The 21,660-nt window shown below is 35.6% G+C and overlaps 1 protein-coding gene across 3 annotated transcripts in view; it reads right to left on the bottom strand.

Moving 5' to 3' along the window:
- The window catches only part of ATP10D (ATPase phospholipid transporting 10D (putative)), a 104,330-nt gene that overhangs the window by 52,232 nt on the left and 30,438 nt on the right, over nt 1–21,660 (bottom strand). For 2 of the 3 annotated variants that reach the window (XM_081303755.1, XM_081303756.1), the window contains exons 3-7: nt 19,812–20,006; nt 9,869–10,073; nt 7,577–7,662; nt 438–544; nt 21–152 (exon numbers count right to left, since the gene is read on the bottom strand). In XM_081303755.1, the coding sequence (XP_081159881.1) occupies nt 21–152; nt 438–544; nt 7,577–7,662; nt 9,869–10,073; nt 19,812–20,006 (725 nt within the window). Of the gene's footprint in view, nt 1–20; nt 153–437; nt 545–7,576; nt 7,663–9,868; nt 10,074–19,811; nt 20,007–21,660 lie in introns of those variants that run through there. The other variant, XM_081303757.1, reaches the window with a different exon arrangement.

Genomic DNA, 21,660 nt, shown 5'->3' with positions numbered 1-21,660 from the left:
CATAATTGAATTTTACTTACCCACTGCCCCAGTTAAACACATTATAACCAGAAGCAGGACACACCAGAGGACATCTGTATTTGCTCTTCTTTCTAATTTGCTGCGTTTATACCTTGGCCCACTGTTGTTCAGCATTGCTTTGGTTTCATGGCCTGTGAAGGAAACATGGTATGTCAGACGATGCATAAATAAAATCAGGTAGCAAGTATCACACTTAAAAATCTCTCTGGAAGACAGTGTGATAAAACATAGTTACCTAATACATTTTGGCCGTCTGCATTTAAGATCCATTTAGAATAATGGATCAGACCACTGATGACTTTAGCAAGACAAAGTTGACTTTCTGCTTCCATACCGAGCATTGTGAGTAAATGAAAAATGCAAACTTATAGAAAAGCACAGAAGGGACAGTGATGAAAATTAGGAGCACAACCAACCTGCATAAACCACAATGCCCACAACAGCCTCTGTGTTTCTAATGGTGCATCCTCTAAGCAATAAATTTTCCTTGCTGAGACCCACTCGTTCTTTGTTGGAATGTTCTCTATAAGAAAGACATCATACAATTTTATTTTAAAATGGCAAACGTGAGGATATAAAAATAAAATCATGGTCCTCACAGAATAGTAAGTTGGGCAGTTCACAGGAAAGATTTCAAATTTCTGGCAGATTTGCATTTGTGATTTCAGTTCCCTGTTGTGCCTATGAGAAAGCTGCAGTCGGTTTCTAACTCTCACTGTTTTCTCTCAGTCATCACCTATTACTATAAGAACTCAGGCATATTCCAATGAAGGTCCTTACTTTCCTAGTACAAACTGTATGTAGGATAACTTTGTACTTGATGAGTGAAAAATCATTGATAAGATTAGAAAATCACCGTTTTCAACGTGGATAAAATCAAGATTCATTCTAGGCAATGATAAGTAGTGGCTGCTTAAACTGAGGCAAAAGACTGGGAACTTTGTAATGAAAATATAAGGCTGACAATACTCATTTGACAGCAGGAACACATTATGGTTCTCTGATTTATGGGAAAGGAAGTTATGGCTCCATGGATTTCTATCATAGCACTTAACCTTGGGGCTTCCAAGGATCTATGAAGCCTCTGAAATTACATGCAATATTGTGTATGTGTGTGTTTCTTTTCTCTTTTCTTTTATTTTCTGATATTTTCTAGGGAGAGGAGCCATTTTTTTTTCATAAGTGGGACAGGGAAAGATGTTAAATAAACATCACTACAAGAATGTAGTTGGCCATGTTCTAAAATTTAGTAAATTCTGCAGGCAAAATGACCTAGTTTATGCAAGAAGTAAATGACATGAAGGGAAAATGGAGGGGGAAGAAGAAACTCAACATGAGGAGGCAATCAGCTCAATCTAGCATGTCATTAATTCTATAAGCTGTATAACCCAATTTTTTGAGAGAGGAAATTCAGAAACTTACATAGCAAACACAATATATAGAGCACATATGGGGGAGGGGGGGTGAGCCCAGGGGTACTCTACTGCTGAGCCTCTTCCCTAGTCCTTTTTTATTTAATTTTAAGACAAGGTTTTGCCAAGTTGCCCAGGCTGGCTTTGAACTTGTGATCCTCCTGCCTCAGCCTCCCAAACTGCTGGGATTATAGGTGTGCACCACCATGCCTGGTTCAGACCTTGTCTAGATCCTGTTTGGGATAAAATACTTATTTAGGGCTGAGGATGTAGATCAGTGGTAGAATGTTTCCTTAGCATGCACAAGGCCCTGGATTCAATCCCCAACAATGAAAAAAAAAAAAAAAAAAAAAAAAAACAAACCAAAACAACTATTAAGAACTATTTTTGAGAATAGTGGAGGAATTTGAACAAAGTCCTGGTGTTAGATGAGATTAAGGCCGGTTCTTTTTTTTTTTTTTTTTAGGTTTTTTAATGGGTTTGTGGTTGTGGTTATTTTTAAGTCCTTTTCTACTATAAGTGCTTAGTGAAGTATTTACAGTAAACTGATGTGATGTAGGAATGGTGAAGGAAGTGAGAGGACAATTGAAACAAAGTTGGAAAACTGAAGTAGGCAAGTTTGGGGTGATGGTACTTTGGTGTACATTACAGTCTCCTTTCTATTTTAGTATATTTGAAAATTTCTGTAATAAAGAGTTCAGAAATTATCAAAGTGATTGCTTAACTAAACTATTATAGTGACAGAAATATATCAAAATTATTGGAACATTTAAACAAGCATATAAAACAGTACTATTTTTCACATATTTTGAAAATGTCCTCTCAATTTCAGCATTAAAGTTATATTGTTTTCTAAGCAGTAAACTCCAGTATATAAGTTGTTGCTTCTTTTTCTTACATATGTAAACATTGTCATATGTCTGTACTCCTTGCTCTCTGGAATTAGAAAGAAAAGTAAAGAGCAACTTTTCCAAGAAATTTTCGTACTACAAAGAAAGAGGAAAACAGATTTTACTCTCATATTTGTAAACTCCATCAGGAATCTGTCTACATTTCTCTACAAGTACAAGCTTATGTACAAAGAGACAGAGTTAGAAGTACCCTTGAGTTTAGTCTACTTTAGCTCCCTGGTCTTACAGATGAAGAAATTAAGACCCAACATTCACATCTACATGTGGCATGCAGGTCCAGGCAAGCCCAGGCCACTCCTCATCAGTGTGGCAATTTTTCCCTCAGCAGTCCTTATAGGAACAGATTTAATCCATCAAACCATCATTTCCAAAGTTCCTTAATAAGGGATTAGTCATTCCCCCTGGAATCCTTATTTTCCAGGTGTATGACGTGGCACACCGAAGGTCTGAAACCTTCAGGGTTCAACATGAAGCACAAATGGTCACATAGAATGCTTGTTATGGTTTGGATGTGAGGTGTCCCCTCAAAGCCACACATGAGACAATGCAAAAAGGTTTAGAGGAGAAATGATTGGGTTATGAGAGCCTTAACTCAACCAATGTATTAATCCCATGATGGGATTAACTGATTAGTCATTGGGGGTCTGCATTTGGGGTATGTATTTTCTATCTGGTGAGTGGAGTCTCTCTCTGCTTCCTATTCATCATGTGAGCCCCTTCCCTCTACCACACTCTTCTGCCATGATGTTCCGTCTCACCTTAAGGCTCAGCCAAGGAATGGCATCAGCTGAGACTTCTAAAACCATAAGTCCCCCAACAACTTTTTCCTCCTTTAAAATTGTTCTTGTCAGGTCTTTTGGTCACAGTAATGAAAAAGCTAAAACAATGCTTATCCATTCAAGGAACCGGTGACATTATGGACTAAGTGCCCAGCAAATAAACATAGTTTTGGCTTCTATGATCTAAGAGGAGTTGTATGGTACATAAATATTTAAAAGTAATGAAAATGTGATAGCCATGATGGTGGTAATCTGATATTTAGCTCAGAGGTTTCTGTGGGCACAAATAGGAAGAAAGATACCAGTTTTGCCTCATAGAAGGTTAAAGAAGGTGTCACATAGGCAATAAGCTCGAGCTTCTCAATTTTGGTTGATTCTGAAAACAGGCCACAAAGCAAGATTACAATAAATAGCTAGCTCAGTGAATCTCAGAAAAATCACTGCATTCAACTAGGCTTGATTCTCTTATTATATGTTTCCCTAGAAATTGTTGGGCCAGTCACCAGGATAGACATCAACAGAGCGGATCAAGTTCATTTCAATCACCGGGGAAGACAGAATCTGTTCTAAGAGGAAGTCCATTTCAACAGTCAGGTAATCAGAAAGCAAGGTGGCAAACATTGAAGCAAACTGATATTACAGGAGCCTGTCACAAAGGCAAACACCAAAGTGTGGGTAAATGTAGTGCCCAGGAATATAGAGGCAAGTGACAATTTGTACAGTCAGGTCAGGGTCTTGGAACTAGGTAAGGGCTCTGGGGCAAGACAGGGTCCAGTGCAGCAGAGGAAGCTCAAGTGTTTCTGTTAAGGAAGCACTGCATTCCAAGGAAGAAAAAGGGAGGTTGACAAAGGGAGGCCAGCCTCCAATCCTGGAAAGCTGGAGTGACTTGTTGAGTTCAGACTAGAGTGATAGCTGTCAGACTTGAGACACAGGATCAGAATCAATGTGGCAACAGTGCCCTATAAATTAAAAAGGAAAAAAAAATCTAAATACATGCTCTGGATCAGACTCTGTGCAGAGTGCCAGGCTCCAGACCAGATTGCTAAACTGGGTATCCTTGCCACGGGCAAGTCTGAGCTTGTCTGAGCATACCCAAAGACTTAGCTCACCTCAGGTTGAGCCTGAGGAAATGATCCTAGAAAAAGTCTCATCCTGAGAGATGGTTCATGAGTATGTTTCTGATTAAAGAAGTGAAGCTGTCCAAATTCAATTGACAAGACCATCTAAAATACAACCACAGAAGAATTCCAGTAACACTAACCACAATAACATCAATGTGCGTTGTGTGTGTGTGTGTGTGTGTGTAGATGCTACTATCGTGTGCAGAGGCTACTATTATATTCTATACTTTCTTGTATGGTAACTCTTTTTCTAAAATTTTTAAACACTTTCACTGGAGAATAATTCCTAAGAGTCAACTACACATATTTAAAGAGTAAAAGCATCACCAGAGCCAAGATGGTAAACATGTCTATCATTTTCCAAAATTTTCTCATGCCTGTTTGTAATCTCTCCTTACAACTTTCCCATCCAAAGAACCCACTACTGTGCTTTCTGACAATGTAGGCTCATTTTTGTTTTCTAGAAATTTATATGTCAAATCACACATTTATGATTTTAGTTTACATTTAAGTCTGGGGATACATGTTTCATTAATTTTTGTAACTGTTGAAAGGTATAGATTGAGGTTCATTTTTAAAATATAAAGCTATACAATTGTGCAAAAAGACAATTTTTCTCCATTAAATTGTCTTTGCACTATTGTGAAAAACAAGTTGTTTGTAAACATGTGGGTCTATTTTTAAACTCCATTATCTTTTCCATTGATCTGTTATTTTATCTTTATGCCAAGTGACACTGGTTTGCTTACCGTACCTTTATAATAAGTTTTGAAATCAGGCAGTGGTAGCTTTAACTTTTTCACCTCTTTCAATATTGCTTTATTGATTATAAGTTCTTTGAATCTCTGCATAAGTTTTAGAATAACCTTGTTAATTTCTAAAAAAGTGTGCTGAGATTTTGATTGAGATTACACTAAATCTATTGATCAATTTTGGGGAAAAACTCATAACAATGTTGAGTCCTGACCCATGAACAATATATATCGCTCTATTCACTTAGGTCTTAAATCTTCCTCAGCAGTGTTTAGTGTATTCTAGTGTACAGCTCTTTCGTATTTTGTCAAATTTATCCGAACATTACTCCATCTATGAAGAAAAGACAGTTTTACTTCTTTCTTTCTTATTTGAGGCCTTTTTTCTTTTCCTTTATTACCTGACCATACTAGTTAGAATCTCCAGTGTAAGCTCAAATAAAACTGGTGAGAGAGCAGGACATGATGGAGCACACCTATAATCCTAGCAGCCTGGGAGGCTGAGGCAGGAGGATGGGAATCCAAAGCCCAGCCTAAGCAACTCAGTGAGACTCTGTCTCTAAATAAAAATATTAAAAAGAGCTAAGCAGGTGGGGAGAACAAAGGAACTGGATTGTGCAGAGGGGAGTGAAGGAAGGGGAGAGGGAGTAGAGATAGGAATGACGGTGGAATGAAATGGACATTATTTCCCTATATACACGTATGATTACACTACTGGTGTGACTCTACACCATGTTCAGCCAGAGGAAGAAGTTGTGCTCCATCTGTGTACAATGTGTCAAAATGCATTCCACTGTCATGTATAACTAATTAGAACAAATTTTAAAAATAAAATAAAAAAAGAAAAACACACTTAAAAATCCACTTTAATTCCATTAACTTCTAAACTTCTCTGTTGTAGTGATGGTGAATTTCTAAAACTAATGTATTATATGAGGTCTTTTATTATTTAAAAATAATTAACTTTATTGGAGTATGATTTGTACACAATACAATACACTCATTTTCTATATATAAAAAAAAAGTGGGGGAGGTGCTGGGGATATGGCTCAATGGTTGAGCGCCCTTGGGTTCATCCCCAGTACAAAAACAAAACTGGAAAAAAAAAAAGCAGTGTGAGAGAAAATATCCATGTTTTGTTCTTCACCTTGAGAAACAAACATTAGTCTTTCACCATGAAGAATGACGCCAGTTTAAAAAGTTCCCTTGTACTTCCTGTTTGCAGAAACAGAAGTCAGATTTTGTCAAATGCTTTTTCTTTATCTATAAAATTATTATCTGTTTTTTTAAGCTACTTAATATGGACCACTAATGTAATGTGAATTACAATAATATGAAGAATTATTCTGATTGTTTAATGTTAAGTCAATGTTGAGAGCCACAGCCAAAGGGGCCCCAGCAAACTTCCAGAAGGGGCCCCAGCAAACTTCCAGCTGCCAGCTGATGATTGGCTCACAGTGGCCCCAGCAAACTTCTAGCTGCCAACTGATTGGCTCCTCTGCGGTGATGCTCATTGGATTGTTTCCCCACCCTTTCAGACCACGAAGCTGCTCATTGGGGGACTTTTTTTGGCTCCACCCCGCAACCCAGCCAATCAGCCTCAAGAGCAGGAGGAGTGGGGGAGGTTGAGAGGCTTGTGGGAAGCAGGTGTTGGCAGTTGGGCTCTGAGGGTTTTCTTGAAGAGCTGTGTGGTGCAGTGTGTGTATTCTAAAAATAAAGTTCATTTCTTTTGACAAGTGGCTCCTGAATTATTCTGATTAATGTTAAGTCAATCTTGTGTTTTTTGGAACAAGTCCCACCAGGTCATGGCGTATTATCCTCTTCATATATTATTTGATTGGATTTGCTATAATTGTGTGTAGAATGTTTGCATCTATGTTCGTGAAGGTTATTGGTTTGCCCTTCAGTGTCTTTACATGCTTTTGTTGTCAGGGTAATGAGTATAATTCTGGTCTCAAAACAGTTTGAAATGTTTCTCTTCCTGTAATTTATGACTATGATGTAGTTCTCATTGTCTCCTTGAAAACTTAGGAAACCTGGATTAAAGAGAGTAAATAATTCAGCTCGGAGTAGGAAGAACTTAAGTGGCAGAAGCCAACTTGAAATTTCTCTAAATCCCAATTCTAGCTGCCTTTGCCAAAGGGATGTGACTGTCACAGGAAGTCCCCATGGATTTCCATATTCTTTGTTAGTCATGTTCCGAATCATTTTACCAACAAGAAAAGTCCACCTATTATTCTAAATCTGAAGAAGGACACCATCCTAGCATTTCATTTAACTACCACTTCTGTCCAAATATTTCTTTCCAAACTTTAGTATATCATAGGAGCTCATGTGATATATTCTTACACCAATGCAAACAATTCTAGGATGATTTTAACAACAAGGTTTGTTGTTTCTGTTGTTTTAAACGTATATGAATTGAAGTACATATTTATCAAATTATTAAGATAAGCCAATTTTATATGTAGTTAAATTTACAGCCTTTAATGATTCAACTAGGATGTAAACACACAACAGTTTTATTGAGCCAAGTACAATTCCATTCAAACTCACAAAGGTAAGTCATGTGTCACTCACAGGAAGCCTCGGAATCTGTTGAGGTCATTGTTTGGACTTTCACATTCTATCCTACTGGAGAACTTCTCAGGGTCGACTTCAGAGTCCTAAAAATATTTTTTAGAAATCACAAAACAAGAATTGAAGATGAAACCCATAACAGGTAAGTATTTTATCACTTTCCCCAATTCTTAAAATAGGACTAAGGCTTTTCTTGGATGGCTGGGTACAGTGGTGCATGCCTGTAATCCCAGCGACTTGGGAGGCTGAGGCAGGAGGATCATGAGTTCAAAGTCAGCCTCAGCAAAAGTGAGGCACTAAGCAATTAGTGAGACCCTGTCTCTAAATAAAATACAAAATAGGCCTGGAAATGTGGCTCAGTAGTTGAGTGCTCCGAGTTCAATTCCAAGTACAAAAAAAAAAAAAAAATTCCCAAATAAAGGACAGTATAGACATAATTATGGGATCCATAATTAATGATTCCAGACTACTAAAAAGCATCTGCAGATGATGAAATCATATATTGAAATCCATGCAGGACCCTAATAGAAATTATAAATACTCTAATCAACAAGGCACTGGAAATACTTCGGTGTGGACTTTAACTATATAGGTAGTTTCTGAGAGTAAATGTGAATGGGGGCACTTTGAGCAAATATGCATTCAATCTCAGCCAAGTTTTATAAATTAAAAATAAGCAGGACATCAACATCTCACAAAATTTTTAATGGATCAAACAGATAGTTTTAAAATGCCTTATAAATGGATAAACAAGCAAAATGGATACACAAGCAAAATGCCTTTATAAAACACAGCAGTTATGAGGCATAATTCATTAAGGACAAGCCACATCAACCTTATTTTACTTCTTTTATTTTATATGGATGTTTGGCTAATAAGAGGAATACTATAGATATTGATGTAGCTCAAAATACTAATGTCTATATTATAGCAAACATAGAAACTGAATAATGATTATATGATTTAACATGCTAATAATATCTTTTGAGTTCTTTTGATATACTAGAATCTATATCAGGCACTTTAAATATTTGAACTAATTTCTTTTTTCTAACTGCAAGAGGAAGGCACTATAATTAAGCCTAATTATCAGATGAGGAAAGAAACACAATGAGGATCATTGATTTATGAAAGTACTCAAAAGAAATGTTTAGACCAAAATTACAATTGAGATCACTGGATTCCAGAGCACTCATCCTTAATTGAACCCAAACTGTGCTGATTAATCAACTGATATTGACCTCAAAATAGCTATTTTGGAGTCTAATAAAATTCTGAGTTGTGCACAACTTTTACCAATGCCTAAGTTGCAGGACTGCTTACAAAAATGACAGTAACACTAATCTCAGAGGCATATCAATAATAGATGATTTAAATGGAATTCATAGGTGGAAAGATGGGCCCAATGTGATAAGAAGAAAATTACCAAAGAAAAGGGTATTAGGAAACTAAAACCATTTCAAATTTATGGGTATAAGATGAAGGAATCTCAATAACAGTATTTCAGATTAAAAAAAAGAAACATAAAATTTTAAAATCCTTCATCTCAATTGCCTCCAGAAAAAGAGGTGGGAAACTGATCTGTGGTGCAAGTTTTTATAATACTATGAAGTATTATTTCCATTTGAAGATAACAAACTGATGGATAAAGTCTTTAAGTGACTTGCTCAACGTCAAATTATTAATGGGAGAGCTGAGATTCATTCAAATTCATGTTAATATAACCACGATGTCAATTAAAAAATTTATATAAGTTCTATATAATGTCTATATAACTTATTTAAGTTCTTGCTACCCTTAACACAGTGCAGTGAATAGTCTGGAAGTTATATGTTATGAGAATCTCCAAAAATTTTGAAAGGCTTTGTTATATAAGTAATTATAGATCTTAGGAACAATGATCAACAAAGCATATGATATTAATCTAAGATTTCTTTATCTAAGATTAAGAAAAACAAATTAGCAGGTGCATATTTCTATTGCAAAGTAATTTTCCAAGTTGCAAATTAAGTCTTTCAAGTTCCTTTAATTAAGTTCCAAAAAACAAAAAAAGAAAAAGAAAAACATGATTGCCATACTGAAGTGTTTGAACTTCAAAGTCATTTTATCTTATTATCTACAAAATATAGTAAATGTCCATTGATATCTGGAACTGGATTAAATCATCAGGGATTCTATTTTCTCTAGGTAAGAATGAATTTAAAAATCTCTTTGCTGTACTGTGGAAATGAGCTCAGTTATTTTCTGGGGGAAAAAAAAAGTTAAAATTGCCAGCTGAGAAACATTATTTACCTGCTCTGCATATCCCCGAACCACCTGCCTCTGTTTTAAATTGCTTTCTCCATCAAGACTAGAAGTCTCAATGTGACATATTCCATCAGGATCAGTGGAAAACAGCAATACCATATCAGCAGGAATGATCTCGTTACAAGAGAGACGAATAAAGTCCCCAACAGTGACATCTTTCCAGCAATGGTCAACATACGTTTTCTCTTTCCTAAAATTGAAAAAAAAAAGTTTAATAATAATATTAAACCAAAAATATATATAATTGTTTCTTAAAATTTTACTTTATAGTTTAAATTATGTTCAAAGTATCAAGATGAATTTTAGCGTAATAAATGCTAAAAGGGGAGTTACACAATTGGTAACTCCTCCCTTCACAGACACTGAGGGATGGCTGTACAGCTTAAAGTGATCCAGTCCTGATTCTACAGCTGATTCTGAGAAAGGAGGATGGCAAATTTGATCCTTTGCCAAAGTATAGTTTTCTCATGCTGTACTTTTTTTTTTTTTTTGATGAAAAACACATCTTTTGAGGTTTACTTGCCTTAAATACTCTATGTTAAAGCTTTGTCCAAACTTCTTACACCTTTCTGGCCAATGACACTTTTTATGCTCCATAAAGCATTTTCCTTAGTATAAAATGAGGACATCATAAGGTAGAATGTCAAAGCTAATGAAACTATTGTTACTGGCAGTTCACATAAAATGCCAGTAACAATAGTTTCAAAGGTCTGTCTCATTCCCTCACTGTCTCTTAGATATATATGAAGAACTGGTATTTGACATAAAATTATACTTATTTTAAAAGCAAAGTTATTTGTTTTCTATTACATTTATGAGGTTATATATTCATATTCAATGTAAAAAATCCTGGTAGATAGTTATATTTTAAGCTATATAACCTATATGTTACCAATTATTGTTTTGTGGGGTTAAATGAAAATGCCACCTTAGAGAAATATTTTCATAGTTTCTGCTCTACAAATTATACTAGATATTTAAAGAATATCACCTCAATGGGCAAAATAAATATGAAGAAGTATGTTTTCAGGACATAGTCTCCCTAAATACCTAATCTACCAGGTTGATCCAAATAAAGGAAATCCTTGACTCTAGAATTTGCTAGTTTATGGAGAAAAGCAAATAAATGACTTAGTTCATCTTTATCAAACTTTACCTAAAAGTCTATGTATACCAGTTCATTCTTCCATGGAAAAAAGTAATAGAATATCAAAAGATAGGCAGTGATCATATTTGAAGGTTCAGTCCTATATGCCATACCTGTGTGTAGGCATTCTGTTCCATAGAAAAATGAAGAGTCACCAAAGGTTAACAAGAAGGGTATGATGCTACTTCTGTTTGCTCACTCCTGCAATGCAGCACTGCACATTTTATTGGTGTCAGCTGAATTAGCAGTAGAAATGGCTAAGAGACCAATGGAAAGTTATGGAAATAATTCAAGATAAGGATGAAGAAATCAGAATGAAAGCAGTAGCAACAGAAATGAACAAGAGACAAAATCAGAACATATTTAGGTACCAGAGACAGCCAAGTTTTCTTAGTACATGAAAAGGAGTTACCAAGAATGACACTATGGTTTCTAACTTGTATGATGGGTTGATGTTGCCTTCCAACATGTTTCAGATTTTGGAAGAAACTGTATCACAGAGGGAATAAATTCATTCTGAGAAGTTTTTATTTGAAGTGGGATATGCAGTTAAAGATGTCTACCAGTTTGAACATTCTGATTTAATGCCCATGAATATAGATTCAGAATTGGAAGTATACAGAGAACAACTGGTACCAGGAAAGGTGTTGGGTTAACCACAAATCAGTGCCTAGGAAAACTTGCAGTGAGATAAGGTCTCTAAAACAATGTGGTGAAAATGGGGAGCTGCCACTTCCCTTATCTCCAGTCCTTGGTAGATTATCTGAACAAAGTAACCTAGGTTGTAAAGAAAAGAAATGTACTCACAAACATCTAAGAAAGCCACCTTGCAGTGGACATGCAACCTATCTTATGTATTTCCCCAGCTTGTAGGCAAGGTACAGCCCTCCACTGCATCCTGGCAGAGGAACAAGTGAATAATAAAATGTCCAAAACCGCTCCATTGAGTCCTCCAAGTTCTCTCTTTGGGATTAGTACACAATATGCATGGGGTCTTTGCAGCCCTGGGGTTGAACACAAGGATAAAAGGTTCTTTAGGGAAAGAGATTTCAAGATGATAGAAAAGTGGAAGAAGATCCAAGAGAAAGTGATCCTAGAGAAATTAAGGGAGAAGAAAATTTTAGGAAGGAATCATAGTTAAGGGCCACAGAGGTATCTTTTTTAAATTTTAATTTGGTATATATGACAGCAAAATGCATTTTGATTCATTGTACACAACTGCAGCACAAATTTTTACTTCTCTGGCTGTACACGATGTAGCATCATACCCTATATGCAGTCATACGTATATCTAGGGCAATGATATCCATATAATCCTACCATCTTTCCTGCCCCCATGCACCCTCCCTCCCCTCCCTCCCCTTTGCCAAAGTTCCTCCATTTTTTCCATGCCCCCCCCCCCCCCCCGTCCCCGTTTTGGATTAGCATCAACTTATCAGAGAGAACATTTGGTCTTTGGATTTTTGGCATTGGTTTACTTCACTTAGCATGATATTCTCCAACTCCATCCATTTATGTGCAAATGCCATGATTTTATTCTCTTCTAATGCTGAATAATATTCCATTGTGTATATATACCACAGTTTCTTTATCCATTCATCTGTTGAAGGGCATCTAGGTTGCTTCCACAGTTTAGCTATATATGAATTGAGCTGCTATGAACAGAGGTATCTTGTAGCATAAGAATCATGGGCTGGGGTTGTAGCTCAGTGGTAGAGCGCTTGCCTAGCATGTGTGAGGCACTGGGTTCGATTCTCAGCACCACATATAAATAAATAAAATAAAGATTCATTGAAAACTAAACAATATTTTTTAAAAAAAAAAGAATCAAAGCGCCTACAGATCTGGTTACAAGGTCTGCTGATAACATGTAATTATTGATAGGGAGCAGTGAAGGAGAAAGTGTGGCCTCCAGCAAATCAGAGAACAATCTGAAGTGGGTGGGAGAGTAGAACATTGCTAGAGTTTAGCTGTAGAAGAATAAAGAGTGAAAATAGGCTCTGTAAGGGAAGTGAGTCAAACACAAATTTGAATATAGGGAAGAAGCTGATAGAGAAGTCAAGATATAAAATTGAAGACAGAGGGGCTGGGGTTGTGGCTCAGTAGTAGAGCACTTACCTACCATGTGTGAGGCACTGGGTTTGATCCTCAGCACCACATGAAAATAAAATAAAAGGTATTGTGTTCACCTTCAACTAAAAAATAAAAACATTTTTTAAAATTTTTAAAAATTAAAGTACTAAAACAAATTTGAAGACAGAATGGAGGAAGTTGGTCAAGACTATAGAGAAATAATAAGGAATGACATTAACAATACAGATGGACAGGTTACTATTACAAGAAAGTGAGTTCCCTCTTAATCTAAAGTTAGAAAAAAAAATAGATCAAGATTTGGAATTTGAGCCAAGAATGGTGGCTCATGCCTGTAATCCCAGCAACTCAGCAGGCTGAGGCAGAAGCATTGCAGTTCAAGGCCAGCCTCAGCAATTTGTCAAGGCCCTAAGTAATTTAGCAGACCCTGCCTCAAAATAAAAAGAACTGGGGACTTGGCTCTATGTTGAGAATTTGTGAATGTAAGGAAGGAAGACAAGACTTGAACATTTAGGTAAGAAATTTTATTTTTCTTTAAATATAAAAGTAAAATTGTTGTAAGCAATAATTTTATTTATTCTACACTAGAACAAAATTCAAATGAAGTCAATTTTACAAATGAATTCATGTCATTTTTCCCTATTTGGTATTCATATTGAGATTTTAAAAAATAGCTGACTTTCCTAATAGCTAGATCAATAAACATATACTGACATTAGTATATCATATACTGACATTAGTTATATGAGGTGCTAAGGATATGAAAATGATGAAGATATGGTCCCACTGTAAAAAATGTATAGTCAAAAAATTAAAAACACAAACAATAATTTCATACAAGAGAGGTAAACACAGCTACTATGGAAGCAGATGAGGGAGGCATTTACTCCTGGAGGAGTGGTCCTTCACCTTTTTGAAGGATGATCAGGTGAAGAGAGGAGGGACAGCACATCAGTCAGGGTGCCCATCCTTGGGCAGAGGAACGAAGACAGGAGGCATGAGAGAGTGTAGAGTATGGAGGCAACTATACACTAAGTAACCACGATTCCTGCAAGTTTGCCTAACTTTGAACATTCACAAATGTTGGTCCATGCGAAATCAGACTAAGTTTCTTTCCTGAATATAGAATTTAAACTAGGAAGAGGATTGTCTTCTCTTGGGGCCTAAATATGCATTTAGAGCTTCTTACATCTGCTTAGTTTTTTGTGTTGTGGGTAACTCTCACTGGTCAAAACATGGTACTCATAATCCCTTCTTCAGGAAAGCTTCCAGGACCATTTTCCTCTTTAAGAGTTCAATATTAAACAGCTCTGCTACATCAGCAATGGAAGAAGCTGAGAAGAAGATGCCATTGACATTTAACAGTGACTCCACTTGGGTGGGAAATTGGTAAAGGGGAGTGAGGGAGGGAGATAAAGACAGGAAAATGTGGGCTTCTACTTCTTACTTTCTAAAACAAAAATAGAACAGGATGGGATTGTGAACAAATAGCTCATTTTGATTTTTAAGATATTTTTCTAGTAAACACTAAAAATAATTTATAATATATAAGATATATAACCAATTTCCACTTAACTTTTTCATATGGGAAAGTAGAAGCTATTGAGCATGAACTATGTATCTCAAATTCCTCTTTTTTTTTTTTTTTTTTTTTTTTTTTTTGGTACTTGGGTTTGAATCCAAGATTACTTTACCACTGAGCCAAATCCCCAGTTCTTTTTATTTTGAGGCAGGGTCTTGCTAAATTACTTAGGGCTTTGACAAATTGCTGAAGTTGGCCTTGAACAGCAATCCTCCTGCCTCAGCCTGCTGAGTTGCTGGGATTACAGGTGCCCATGCCTGGCTCAAATAGTAATAGTATTGGACCATTGGACACAACAACAGCTAGGTTTTATGGGATGCTTTATATACCTTCACTCATTTAATTGTTATCTGTGGTTTGTGGTAGGTATTATGAATGTACTATGGTCCCCCCCCTTTTTACAAAATATTGACCCTGATATGTTAAGTGACATAAGTTACACAGCTCCTAAGTGACCTTGGTATTTGAAACAAGGCATGGGGCTCCATAGTCCACTCTGTCAAGTACTAACGTTTATTGCCAGCTCCCATTACTTCTGATGAAAACCAAATAGAATGTGGTTTAAATTACACTATAAAGTGAATGTGAAGAACCACTACTTTATAAAATGCCACATATAAAGTTAATTAACATAGAAGGCCACTGGTGTTTTAATTCATTTCAAGAATCACAGAATTCCATGGATTTATGAGATAATCCTAAAATGCTAACAGTAGGTACTATCAACAACATGATGATTTTTTTCATGTTTTAAAACTAAATTTATTCTTAGTAATTTAAATTTTACATGCTGGTTTATATATTTTTTAAAAAATTTTCCACATTTTTATTGGTACATTATAGTTGTACATAATGGTGGAATTCGTTGTTATATAGTCATTCATGCACACTGTAAAACAATATAATTTGGTTGATACTATTCCCCATTATTTCCCCTTTCCTTCTCCTCCTCCCTCCCTGGTCCCTTTCCTCTATTCTACTGATTTGCCTTCAATTTTCATGAGATTCATCACCACTACCTTTCTTTTCCTTTCTTTTCACTTTCACATAGGGAGACGAAAATATATGACCCTTGACCTTCTGAGCTTGGCTTATTTCACTTAACATGATATTCTAAAGTTCCATCCATTTTCTTGGAAATAACATAGTTTTAGTTCTTTTTTAATGGCTGAGTAAAACAACTTTCATATGTGTGTGTGTGTGTGTGTGTGTGTGTGTGTGTATACATATATACATTTTCTTTATCTATAGATCCGTTGATGGACTCTAAGGCTGGTTCCATAGTTTGGCTGTTGTGAACTGTGCTGCTATAACCGTGGTATATATTATTACTGTAGTATGATGACTTTAATTCTTTTGGATAAATATAGAGGAATAGTATCACTCGTTGTATGGTGGTTCCGTGCCTAATTTTTTGAGGAAGCTCCATACTGATTTCCATAGTTATTGTACTAATTTGCAGTCCCACAAACAATGTAAAAGTGTTATTTTTCCCTCCACATCTTCTTCAGTATTTATTAATACATTTATTTATGTAGGTACTGGGAATTTAACCCAGAAGCACTTTACCATTTAACTATATCACCAGTCCTTTTAATTTTTATTTATATTTTATTTTATTTATTTTTTAAAAAATCTTTATTTTATTTATTCATTTTTATGTGGTGCTGAGGATCAAACCTAGGGCCTCAGACTTGTGAGGCGAGTGCTCTACCACTGAGTCATAAACCCAGCCCTTAATTTTTATTTGAGACAGGATCTCACTAAGTTGCTTAAAACCTTGATAAATTGCTGAGGCTGATCTCAGACTTGCAATCCTCCTACATCAGCCTCCTGAGTCACTGGGATTACAGGTATGCAGCACTGCACCTGGCTTTACTGTTTGTACTCTTGATGACTGTCATTCCAACTAGCATGAGATAAAATCTCAGTGTAGGCTTGATTTGCATTTCCCTAATCACTAATGATGAACAATATGGTAATTTTTAAAGGTCAGAAAATAGTGTCTGTCCCTTGAGCGTAGGCCTTATATATCTATTTTTTATTTAAATCTTACTATTGTTTGGATTAAGTGTCCCCAAAGGTCTATGTGTTGAAGGATTGGACCTCAGTCCATGGCACTATTGGGAAGTGGTAGAACCTTTGAGCGATGGGACCTAGTGGGAGGAAGATACGACATTTGGAGTGCACCTGGAAGCAACTTCTTGTACCCTCGACCCTGTCTCTCTCTTTTTCTCTTTGCTTCCTGGCTGTACCATGCTGTGCTGCCTCACTTCAGGCCCAAAAGCAATGGGGCTGACCAACTATGGACTGAAACTTTCAAAATTATGTCCCTACATAAACACTTTTTAAAACATTTTTTTTATTAGCTCAGACATTGTGTTAGATAACATAAACCTGACTAGCACAAATTAAATTTCTCATTGCCTGCCATATAAAAGACACCCAAATTTGTTAAATGAGTAATAAATAATGTTATTTTCAAGACATTTCTGTTATCTTGAAACAGACCTAGACCCTAATAAAGACTCCCAATTTAAAGGCAGTCTTAAGAAAATGAGGTTTCCTTTAGAAACTGGAGTGTAATAAGGTTTAAATGTTTAATTTCTGCTGCGGTGTTGGTTGTTTCAAATGATCCTTACCCATAAAAATTAAGCATTTGTGAAAGACTGCATATTACAAATAAGAACCAAATTATCTGCCTAGAAATATTAATATGCTTCTTCCAAAAGCTTGCTAATTTTAATAGCTCTATACTTTCACACTCAATTTTCTGAGAAATAACTTACTCTCCTAAACGAACTCTTTACATTTCATAGGAATATAAGCATATTTAAATCAACAATGCATGGTTTTATAGCCTACCTTTATTTTTTTATAGCCTTATAATAATTATTCAAAGAACAATTTGAGAAGAATACATAAGCACTCTATATTCTTCTATATCACTAAACAAAAGTAAATTCCATAGAACATAGATGAAAAGAAAATCACCCAAGTCTCTTATGAAATACAATCATGAAGAAATATCTTAGAATGGACCTTAAAAAATTGACTAGAATATTGCATTTCATTATTCAGTTTATGCACAAATCATCTAAACAGATCTAGACTATGTCTAAAAGAACAAAAAAAATAGTTATGCCAGGTCTCCCACTAGGCAATATGAATATCTAAAAAATAGTAAGATGTTATTAGAAGTTCTCAAGTTTGGCTTAATGACTTGATGCTGTGGCATGCAAAAGCTCTAGTTAATTGTGAATGATCTGTAATGGTAGTCCTGATGGCTAACCTTTTCTTGCCATTACAAAGTACTAGGTACTATGCTTACTGTTTTATCATTACATTCAAAATCAAAGAAGGTGGGTATTTGGCAAGCTTATATAATTTCACCAAAGCTGCACAGTTACCAAGATTAGAAAGAACTTTTTAGAACTTAGAAAGTTAATTAAACACATATTATCAACTCTAAACTCATATTAAAAATCAGCAACTGGGGCTGGGGTTGTGGCTCAGTGGCAGAGTGCTTGTCTACCATGTGTGAGGCACTGGCTTCAATTCTCAGCACCACATATAAATGAATAAAACAAAGGTTCATTGACAACTAAAAAGAGAATTAAATTTTTAAAAATCAGCAATTATTTATATATAAGAATATATATAAAAATAGATAATAAGTATTCTTTTCATTTGACAAATTTGGTTTTAACTGGATAATCTTATAATTTGTCAAAATGTGGACTTTGTTCCCTATAAAATCATTTTATCTCTTTATCCCTGGAATTTTTATAAGTAATCAAATATTAATGAATTATTCATAGAACTATTGTAAATGTTCTATGATTTTAAAATGCAAATTACAAACTTATATTATACTACTATTCCATTGTTTAACAGAATACATCAGGTTTTTATTTTTCTTTTTTTGGTGGGGGACAGGGAAAAGGGATTGAACTCAGAGGCACACAATCACTTAGCCACATCCCAGCCCTATTTTTTCTTTTCTTCTTTTTTTTCTTTCTTTCTTTCTTTCTTTTTTTTTTTTTTTTTTTTGTTTGTATTTCATTTAGAGACAAGGTCTCACTGAGTTGCTTAATGCCTCGCAGTTGCTGAGACTAGCTTTGAACTCGCCATCCTCCTGTCTCTGCCTCCCAAGCTGCTGAGATTACAGGCATGCGCTGTTGCTCCTGGCCTGGTTCTCTTTTAATTAAACCCAAGTATAAGAAAAAAGTTGAACTAAATTTTCATTATTCCCATAATCTCATATCATCTTTTAAAGAAATGTTCCTTTTCTTGTTTTCTTGATAGATCTTTAAAACAAATGTTGTGAAAACCACTGAAGTCTAATAATAAACAATACTGAGAATTCTGCAGGTTTCAGCAAGCCTTCCCTAGCCTGCTCCTCTCTGGCTCATATAAGGTTGCAGACAAGACACGCATGTCTATATTGTTCCCTAAATACTGACTTAAATCTAAAAATAAAAACTCAGGAGCTGCATATAAGATACCTCATGGTACCAAACGCACCTCAGCTGAGTTTAGTTACAGAGTTTCTACTTATTTTACAAATATTGAAAATGCAAGTCTCTAATAATATCCATGCTCCTGAATGAACTTCCTCCTATGGATACTGCTGCTACTGTGATGGGCTGCCTCCACTCTGTGCATAAAAAGGAACACTTTTCTTATTTCTCCAAAATTCCTTTCCTCCATAGGTAGCTCCTGTCTTCTCTTCACATCCCAACCTATTTTTCATATCCATTCAAGTTTACTCTTGTTTTTCATAATTCATCTTATTTCTAATCTTAAATTATGACATCTAATGTTAAAAAACAATTTGCTTGTTCTCCTTCTTATGGATTGAGGTCTCTTTCAATTCCACTGTGCACAAGTTATAGAAGTCCTGGATCTACAAAGGCTATTGTTTTCTTTCCAACACCTGACTTAAAGTTCACTGTAGGATTTTAAGAAATATTCATAGAAAACAATAACAACCACACAGAAAAAAAAAAGGTCCTGGTCATGCCTAGGAGGGAAAAAAACCAACACATTTCTAAATGATATAAAGATGTACATATATTCTTCAGTGAAGCTCCAGATACACTTACCTACTGTAAACTTTAGTGATTAAATTGTTGATCTGTTTGTCGATTTTGTATTTTCGGTAATCTTCCAAGCCATCCTTAATTGCAATAATTGTAAGGACCACCACCAGAGGCAGCATGGTAATTTCCTTTTGGAAGGCTTCTACCAAAGGCACCCAGTTCAGGACGACTAAGAACAGGAAGTACAAATTGGCAGCCCTGCAACCCAAATATGCAGAGGAAGGTGTCAAGGAAGTACTATTTTCTCTATTTTAAAAGTTGAAAAAAAAATAGAAGAAATTCAGAGTCAGCGTGTTTTTAACTCTTTAGCCTTTTGTATAACCAAATAGATTCAAACAAGGGCCAAAATAAGTGGGAAAACCTGAGGGTTTTTGTCTTCTCTGTGAGGGTAACCCTTCTATTTATTTGTAAGCTATTCAACACCTAATTATTCAGAAACTTCTTCACTTTCTCTGTTTTATATTTAAATATTCCTCTACTAGTTCCTTATTTTAAGTTTAAAAGAAAACCAAAATCTCACTCTTGCATAGCCCCTTGAATTTTTATCACATATTTTCTCATTGATCATGAAATGACTCAAAAGAACTCTACCCATATTTTTTCTTTTTCTTCTGTGACTTTGATTATTTCTAAGTGGACCATATCCAGCTCTACAGGGAGCTTTCAAATTTCTGATTTGTTTTCAATTAAACACACTAGATTACAAACACCCATAATACTTAAAGCCAGTAATTCAACAAATTCACATCTGCACTTCAAACACAACCACTGTTGAATAAATGCATATGAAGTATATATAGAATGAAATATGGGAATAAAGTATGTAGAATGAATCATAAATGTTAAGAACCTCTACACTCACAATAGCACTTCAAATACATTTACAAAAAAAAAAAAAAAATTCCAGCCAAGCTTCTTTTTACAACTGTCTTTCCTTTTATTGTTAATCTTTCTGTCATCATAGCTCAATATGTTCCCATCAAGTTTTTCTTCCTTTCATTGAATTCCTCGCATCTAATCCACCATAACTATAATAGGTTAGAGTAACAGTCCCACATTGTTCTAAGTTCAGGTTGCCATGATAACTCACCAGGCTATATACATCAGCTTCCTAAATGAACTCTCTGCCTAAGTCCCTCCATCTATGCATCAAACTGAAATATAGGCATGAGAATGTTACTCTGCTCAGAAATGTGCTGCAGTTTTTGGACTCACCTCTTTTATCCTGACATCAAGGCCCTTCTGGTGGATTAGACTTATATTTCCAACACTATTTCTTAATGCTCCCCAGAATAGATCCTATGTGTTATCAGAGAAGACCACTTCCAAGGCTAGAATGTCTCACAGACCCTCAGAAGTAGGTCAAATGCCACTTTGCTTTTCATTGCTCAAGCTGGTATTATGATTCTCTGTGAGGTTCCCATTCTACATGATGGCACTGGATAACACTCATCACATTCCCCATATCTTTTCTTCATTTGTATATAATTCTTGTGTCCCTGGCTAATCTGAAAACTCCACAAGGAAAGGAGCAGTGCTTTTACCTGCATTTCCTTTGGTGCCTAAACTCAGAAGCTCTTCCTTAAATGTACATTAAACTAAATTATGTTACTGCTTCAGATAGCAACATCGTACACCGCATTTGCTTCAGGACTCTATTTCCCCATGTTACGAAGTAAGAAAAATGTGAAATGAAAATGGAGTATGGTTTAATGGAAAGAACACTAAAGCAAGAGAGAGAAGATGACAAGGCTGTAGCCGTTGGTCAGCTATTTATCACTAGCAGGACACTGGCTACCCCACAAAGAGTTGCCTAATTCTATAATAATTTTAGAATAACAGTGCCTTCTCT

Source organism: Spermophilus citellus (genome assembly GCF_964194105.1).
Source record: "Spermophilus citellus genome assembly, chromosome: 8".
In the NCBI taxonomy this organism is placed as follows: domain Eukaryota; kingdom Metazoa; phylum Chordata; class Mammalia; order Rodentia; family Sciuridae; genus Spermophilus; species Spermophilus citellus.
This window is presented reverse-complemented; position numbering and strand designations above follow the sequence as displayed.